Raw genomic sequence first — 8439 nt, 5'->3', positions numbered from 1 at the left:
GTAGCCGCTCTGCTCCCTCTCCGGCCTGCAGCCCCAGCAGGAAGAACAGCTTCACCACTTTGCCCTGTACAGAGCTCTCGCCTCCCCAGGTGCTGCGGATGATGTGACGATGCGCCCTGTTGTGGGGCGCCACGGGGACCATCAGAACCAGGAACGGCTTCTGCTCCTCACATTTTTTTGGCTCATTTATAATGAAGCGGTACTCGTAGGGGTATTCCACCAAGTACGGCCCCGGAGACACATAAGGAACTGGCGTTGGTGGCTCAGACGTTGAGACGTTCTCGATCTCAGAAACCTGGGAAACACCTGTAGCGTTGCTGATTATCTTGGGAATCCAGGTGAACGCAAGGTGCCTCACATCAACATCAAGGAAGATCAGTAATATGAGAACAACCAAGAATAAAAACTGAATGAGTCTCTTTTGGATCATTGTTTTGTCCTGCTGGACGTCTTCACTCTGGATAATACAAATAAAGAATAACAGGTTAGCCATCGCAGTGACACAGGAGGACGTTGATTTTTTTAAAGATTAGATAAACATCAAACATTAGTGTCATTCATTCCTTTAAAGAAACCTGCCTTACCTGTATGAACCTCAGCTGTCAGATCATCACCTGAACCTGCCTGTCGACCTACCTGTCTGCCTGTCAGCTTGTTTGTGTCATTAAACGGACTGTCTCTCTGTCTCTTACGCTTGCCTGCTGCAAGAAGTCGGAACTCTAGTCCACATGAAGCGAGAGTCAGAGAGCTACTTGTTTCGCATATTTGCTTATTTCCTGTAAAACCATCGGCAGTTAGTCCATCATGAAACTCTTTAAATCACCTCGGTACCGCTGTCGTCAAACTGTCCTTTGTAAGCATGCAGTGTCACCTTACATTTTACAATATATTTGAATTTCATGTTTTTTTTCAGTCTTTCTATCTAAAATAAAGTTAAAATTAAAAATACAATACCTTGCAGAAGAACTTCTAAACAGCGTCAATAAGCGATGTTACAGCTGTTTTTTCCATTAAAGTAAATTATTCAAATTACCTGAAAAAAAACAGCTGAAATTAGACCAAAAAAAACTATTTACTCTAATAACTGTAATAAATGATTCTGTGGTCATTCAGATTTTAAATAATGAATTCAAATCTATTCAATATAATTGTGTCATTGGTTTAGTGGCAATTATAAAAATCAATTAAAAATGTTTAGAATAAAATTAACTTATTATAGTTAAATAAAACATAAGCATTCAGGTTATTTAATTATAAATAGAGAGAATATTGAGTGAATCCAACCTATAATTACCACCAAGTTTTTCACATCAACTCAATATTTTTGTTTAAGTTTGAATTATTGTGTGTTTTCTCTTTGAATCCACTCACATTAAATGTGTAACTACAAAGTGTCTGATTTAATTCATATTTACTCTGAACATAGTTATATGTAATTAATATATTATTTATTTTTGATTAATAACATTGTTTGTAATCTGCTGCCTTAATTTTACTTTAAGTAGTACTTACAGTGTACAATTAATCAATTAATCAACATGCTAGCCCATTCATTTTGAGGCTTTGAGGCTTATATATTTATAGTCATAAACTCAACTTAATGGAACAAACTTGAATTAAATCACCAAAACTTTTACTTTAACAGTTCATTTTTGAGTTTTGAGTTTACTTCTTTTATTAAGATTTGTGTTCATATCAGACACAAACATGTTTCTGCATCTGCATTTGTTTTTGTTATTTTTAGTTATTGTTTAGAATAAATGTGATTTCATTAGTCTCTGTAGTTACCGCTGGAAATTGTCTTGGCTGCATGTTGCATCATGCAGAAAACGTACTCAGACACATTAATACACGCATCATTGATTCATGCTTTACATGATGAGTCAGGCAGCAGTTATATACTACTTTAACTGGTGCATTGGACCACATTAGTATCAAGTGATACCAAACATTACCAGGAAAGTGTGAACAGGAGTTAATCAGTTTCTTACCCAGTTAGTTTTCATGAATCCACAGGAATCTTCTGGAGGTAGAACAGCTGACCAAACGGAGAAGGACGAGCGACAGACTGCTAGAGACTGCAGGTGAGTTTCAGTTTACTTGAAGTAAATATGACACACGAGAGACACTGGCGTGTCTATGTATTTGGGTTTGCCTCCATTGCTGGGAGCATTATATATTATACTGAGTTTGAATGCATGAAACTGACACTGATCCACAAAAGCTTTCAGGAGTTTCACATTTCAGTTTCTTACTTTAATTATAACTGCAGAGCATCAGAAGGAAAACACTTCCTCCATAAAATATGATCCAGTTTTACCAAAATCAGTGACATAGTTGTTAACAGTTTATATATAACGGAGCTTCTGGGTCTGTGAAGTGTGTTAAACCTGCTTTCTCTCTAAAGCTACATTCAGACTGCAGGTAAAACTGGCCCATATCAGATTTTTTTATGACAGTCTGAACAGCACAATTTCAGTTAAAATTCACTTCAGTTTTATTTGTATAGCGCCAATTCATAACAGATGTTATCTCAGGACACTTTTCAAACCAGACAACCAGAGACCCAACGGTTTCCACCATGAGCAAGACCTTGGAGACAGCGGCAAGGAAAAACTTCCTTTTAAAAGGCAGAAACCTCAGACAGACCCCGACTCTAGGTGGGTGGTTGTCTCCCTTGACCAGTTTTTCAAATCCGATCCAAGCTGCTTTCATATGTGGTTCTAAGTCGGATACATATTTGATGTTTGTCATATCTTAACAGTCATGTCGCATTTCATCCGACATTTACGTCACTGAAGTGAGACAGACGTCACAATACTGCACCAGAGGAGGCGGGACGCGGCAATATCATTATAATTTTGTTGGCTCCGATTGCACAAATACTTCGATACACACACGCTGACACTGATGTGTAGCTTCATTATTTACGTCCGTAAACACAGCGTGCTGCGTGTGATGTCACGTCTTGACTTCGGGATCGTAGACACACTTAAGTCTGATGGCAGTCGCATTTAAATTATAATGTGAACAACCACGGAAAATCTGATCTTAGCAAAAAATCGGAATTGAGTATTAACACCTGCAGTGTGAACGTAGCCTTAGAGCCAGCAGGGGGCCGCTCCACTCTGATAGTATTGAGCCTTATGGAGAAGTTGATTCATTATCTCAGTAAACAGGTTCCCGATGAGTTTCAGTCGTCTTCCATACAGCATGATGATGAGTGTGTGTGTAAAGGGTAGATGGACCAAGTGTGAGGTTCAACCACTCAGTGCGTTGTACACTACAGCCACACTCACCTCATTCATACACATTCACACCCTGATGCATCAGCAGCAATTTTGGGTTCAGTATCTTGCTCAAGCACACTTTGACATGCAGTGAGAGGAGTGTGTGTGTGTTCGGACCAGGAAAGCACACAGCATGAAGAAGCTGATGAAGTAAATGATGGCGAAGTTGCTGCCGCAGCTGAACTCCTCTCCCGGTTCATAGTCGGACTCAGGGTCGCAGCGTTTACCCGGAAGGCTCGCCAACATGATCTCCTGCCACGCCTCACCTGTAGCACATCTGTACACACAGGTAAAATAACCACAACACAGAGAGAAAACCATACTGTATTGAATCCCCTGAAATGACCACAACCTGAAGCCTGAGCTACCTGCTTAACTGAGCTGTTAGCTGTTAGCTGTTTGCCGTTAGGTGTGAGTTAGCAGCTACAACTTGTTGGATGTTTGTTCTTGTACATTTGACTTATAATCGAGTTGTTGAGATTAAAAACAGAAATCTGAGGTAGAAAGTTTGACTTTTAGTCCAAAAATACTAAATCCTACAACTCCCATAATGCATTATTGCACAGTGTCTTTTATTAGATGTCAGCCAGAGGAAGAGACAGAGGATCTGACCTGAAGAGGAGGAGAACAGCCTGAGGAAACGTCTGGAAGTTGTTGTTTCTGTTGATCTGAGTATGATCCTGCATCGCGACCTTTCCAAACGTCTGACAGACAGACAGACAGACAGACAGACACACAGACAGACAGACAGACAGAGGGTATGTCATTAAAGGGACGCTGAGAGCTGCTTCCTGTCTCTCCACGCAGCCATACATTATTTTACTCTATCCTCCACAACCCTTTGGTGACTCCTAGGTTAAGAACCACTGCTTTAGGAAACATCGTTGTCTGTCTAGATTGCTGAAGTTCCCATAAACACAAAGCCTAAAATCTGGATCCTGGTTGTGGATCAGATCAGGGTGCTCCTACAGGATCACCTGTGTATGAACTCACCTGCATCCCGATGACGGCGTAGATAAAGAAGATCATGGCGATGAGCAGAGCGACATACGGAAGAGCCTGAAGAGAGAGAGAGAGAAAGAGAGAGGAGGTTAGACTGCTGCACTCCTCCCTGTAAGCCTATCTTCCATGTAAGCCCCGCCCCCGGTTAGCCCCGCCCTCTGACCTGTAGTGATTTGATGAATGTCCACAGCAGTGTACGAATCCCCTCGCCTTTACTCAGCAGCTTGACCAATCGCATCACTCGAAACAGACGGAAGAAGGTGATCGAAACCCGAGAGCTGTCTTCCCCACTCTGACAGACCGACAGACCGACAGACAGACAGACAGACACAGTGAGTCTCACTGTAAGAATTTCACCATTGGGGATTATTAAAGTATATCCTTTTCTTCTTTTTAATTTTAATTACATCCAACAAACTCAACATAAGATCATTTGACAATACTTCCTAAGCCCCGCCCCTTTTTGCTTTGTCCTCCAAGTTGAGAAAGCCTCTGTCAACTTCCTCCTTTCCTGTACTTAGATATGTTATATGCTAGGATAATCTATGTTGAAAAGACAACCACATTTTGAAGACGGTTACATCGTTAGCGTTAGCTAGCTAGTTGGTTGGCTAGTTGCTACAGTGCAAAACACTAGTATACTAGCAAAATATTTTATATCTATAGCTAGTTATTTCTGATGGTTAATGTTAGCAAAATGCTACCTAATTAGCTAGCTAACAATTTCTGTAAATTAGTCAGGAAAGGAGAACAGTGACAGCGGTTATAAAAGGGAAGGGACTGAGGAAGGGTCAATTTAGCACCAACAGCTCCGAGTTTCCTCCACTATAACTCAGTTTTACAACATAATAATCTAAAACAAGTGAGTCAAAATCACTGTTATATATTTGTATATATAACATATATATGTATTTTAATAGTGTTTGCGACATACTGAATAACAGCAAAGGGCGGCACACAGATTACAGCCTCGACTGCTTTTACCAGCAGGAAAATCTTGTTGTTGTCTGTTGTGTACAGAGCAGCTGACAGCCAATCAGAATCGAGTACTCACACTGAACTCGGTGACGACAATGTCGACAACGCTGCCGACCACGATGAGAGCATCGAACGAGTTCCAGGCGTCTATAAAGTAATGCTGGAAGAAAAAAGAGACACACTGGAATAAATGCACAAAAATACGAGACTATCCAAGATAATGATACGTTTGTATCCGTCAAAGATACGGACAGTATGCCGAAGATTACAGTCGGGATGTTTTAGATATTTTATTTTTTTTTTTTATAATATGATGTGACAGATCTGGATATATTTCCATTAACTCGTATACCATTGGATCTTTCGGCATAGGGGTAATTTTTGTCCAGTGTCAGAACGAACATTTATCTTCAGGTCCAACCCAACAATGTATTGAACCTGGTGTACATCAGGGGTCAATGTTTGGTCCCCTGTTGTTCCTATCAATGATCCACTAAATGTTCATAAACTGACATCTGATATTTTATTTGCAGACGACTCTGCAGTAGTTTTTATAATCACAGAAACCTTAAAGCTGTTATTCTATTTTACTGTCAGCAAATTCCATGTTTACACTCAAACAACAAAATGTTAGTCCATCTCGCAGTACTGTCTGACTTCCTGTCAGAAAAACACCTCAACAAATATATAGTTTGGTGTTTAGAAAGTTTAAAAAACAATAGTTGTTAGTAGATACATTCACTGTTGGTTTGACTGAACATAAAGAGATACAGAATATCACCAGAGTTGTAGTTATTTTGCAGCTGTGTTGGTTTTCTCACCCTGAGTCTGAGAGCGAGCAGCTTAAGCAGCATCTCCACAGTGAAGAGTCCAGTAAACACCATGTTGAGGATGTCCATGACATGGCTAAAGGTTTTGGACTGTTCATAGTGCTGCAGGAGAGAAAACATCAGTTGTAAGAAACATGAGGCAGCAGAGCAAGTACTGTTAGTGTTCATCAGGTGAGATGGTTTTATTCACCTGAACAGCCAGAGTTACGGTGTTAAGCAGGATGAGGACGAACATGACATACTCGAATCCTGTGGAGTTAATGATGGACCAGAACTTATACTGAACCGGATTCTTTGGGATGTAAAGTTTCAGTGGCTGAGCCTTCAGAGCGTACTCCACACACTGCCGCTACAGAGAGACAGAGAGGAAGGGTTAAAGAGGTTCTGCTTTTCTCAGTGTCATATATATAATGCTACACTGTGGGACGTTGATATTAAACTAGGCCAAAGTGTCAAATAATGACAGAAATGTATGTGTTTCTCTGGATGAAACGTTTCCAACCTCTTTTTCTTCTTTAGGTGACTAACCGACATCTGAAGTTGTGTTTTTGTACGTTTTTGTCTAAAAGGTGAAGATTGATTGATGGGTAGATGTCCTGATATTACAGGTTGAAATTGGTTAGTTCATACTTACGTAAGCGCAAGAGACATTTTGTTTTACAGGAAGAAAAGATTACTGGATTTTGATATAAAAATACAAAGAAATAGATTTTTTTGTTCCTGTTTTGCATACATTGTAAAATAGAGGTACAGTCTGACTGGAGGTGTGAAGGGTTAAAAAGAAATTTTTTTTTGGACTTGAATGACTATAGTTAATTACAATGCAGGTGTAAGAGTCTACCTGGTTCTTGTCCAGCTCACAGTTCTTGTACTCCTGCTCTCCCTGCTCCCTGAAAGTGATGATGACGAAACCCACGAAGATGTTCATCATGAAGAAAGCGATGATGATGATGTAGACGATGAAGAAGATGGAGATCTCCACTCGGTAGTTATAGATGGGACCAGAGTTCTCCCCGTTAGCATCAATGGCTTTATACAGCAGCCTGGAGAGAGAGGACTTAAATGGTTCTGTTCTGACCGGGCTGTTAATAAAGTTGTTAGAACTGAATAATACTCACGCGGGCCAACCCTCGAAGGTGGACACGGTGAAGAGCGCCATCATCCCCATCAACACGTTGTCAAAGTTAAATTCGCTGTTCAGCCAGATTCTTTCTCTGACCATCGGATGGCTCACGTCTCCATCTTTATACACCACGAAGGTCCCTCTGAACACACAGACAGTAACATCATATCTCTATAGAACAGAAAATACCCTGTTAACACGTCGATTTTAGATGTCTAAAGGCATTTCAACCGTTAGACTTCCATGGTATTGGTTGGCGCCAACATACCCACCCCTTTTTGTGCTCCAATACTGTCATGTAGTGGTCACATAGGTGAAGACACCACATTAAATACAAGGTAGGTCGAGTGGGTTTCCTCTCAGAAAATGATGAAATAGTCGGACTCAATTTAAAATGCCTTTAAGTTGGGCTTTAAATGTCCACAATTTACATGTTAACAGGATATTCTCTAACGTCTTTACATTGCATATATTTCAGTGTTTAAAACAGACGTCGGTTTCAGAGTTGAAGAATTAAAAACTTACTTGCACTGTTCAGGAGTGTTTTTGGCCTCGTCTGTGCAGCGATAAAATTTACCCTGAAAAACAAATAGGAAATGTGACGCATTAACTCAGGTGAGTCAGAAATAGGAAGTCAGCTGTCAGAGGGTTGTCACAGGAGAAGAAGGTGAAGAAAAATCAAAATTCTGACTCACCTTGAAGAGTTGAACTCCGATGCAGGCGAACATGAACTGTAGCAGAGTTGTGACGATCATGATGTTTCCGATCGTCCTAATGGCCACGAACACACACTGGACCACATGCTGCAACACACACACATTAAACATGAGGGAGTGTTTCTCATGTTTCCTCTGAAGACATTAGCCTTTCTTTTCTGTACTAACTGCTGATCCTGACTCCTGGTCTGAGACTCTCTGAATCTCTCTGTGTGTAGGATTTAGTGCCATCAGATCACAACTCCCTCGCTTCACCCTCCCCTTCCAGTGCATAACGGAAACTACGGTGACCATACAACCCTTAAAAAAAGAGAACCGAGTTACCTTAAGTCCTTTGGCTCTGTTGATGGCTCTCAGAGGTCGGAGCACCCGGAGTACTCTGAGGATCTTCACCACAGAGATTGCACTGGAGCTACAGACATAAAACAACACAGAGGCAGTCGGCAGCTCAAATTAACTGGAAAAATAATAATAACAATAATACATTTTATTTAAAGGCG

At 40.6% G+C, this 8439-nt stretch overlaps 1 protein-coding gene across 1 annotated transcript in view; it reads right to left on the bottom strand.

Annotated features, from left to right (window-relative positions):
- Positions 1-8439, bottom strand: part of LOC118324138 (voltage-dependent L-type calcium channel subunit alpha-1F-like) — a gene marked incomplete at its 3' end in the record, with an annotated part of 22655 nt that overhangs the window by 1321 nt on the left and 12895 nt on the right. Inside the window, 13 exon segments of the mRNA XM_035656294.1 lie at positions 26-457; positions 3408-3567; positions 3903-3994; positions 4284-4349; positions 4456-4584; positions 5347-5430; positions 6092-6202; positions 6291-6449; positions 6942-7143; positions 7219-7365; positions 7749-7801; positions 7919-8026; positions 8264-8351. Of these exon segments, the coding sequence (XP_035512187.1) occupies positions 26-457; positions 3408-3567; positions 3903-3994; positions 4284-4349; positions 4456-4584; positions 5347-5430; positions 6092-6202; positions 6291-6449; positions 6942-7143; positions 7219-7365; positions 7749-7801; positions 7919-8026; positions 8264-8351 (1831 nt within the window).

Source organism: Morone saxatilis, unplaced genomic scaffold, assembly GCF_004916995.1.
Source record: "Morone saxatilis isolate NCDOM2014 unplaced genomic scaffold, NCSU_SB_2.0 Contig15, whole genome shotgun sequence".
Lineage (NCBI taxonomy): Eukaryota > Metazoa > Chordata > Actinopteri > Moronidae > Morone > Morone saxatilis.
The sequence above is the reverse complement of the archived record's forward strand: the minus strand, read 5'-3'. Positions and strand labels throughout refer to the sequence as shown.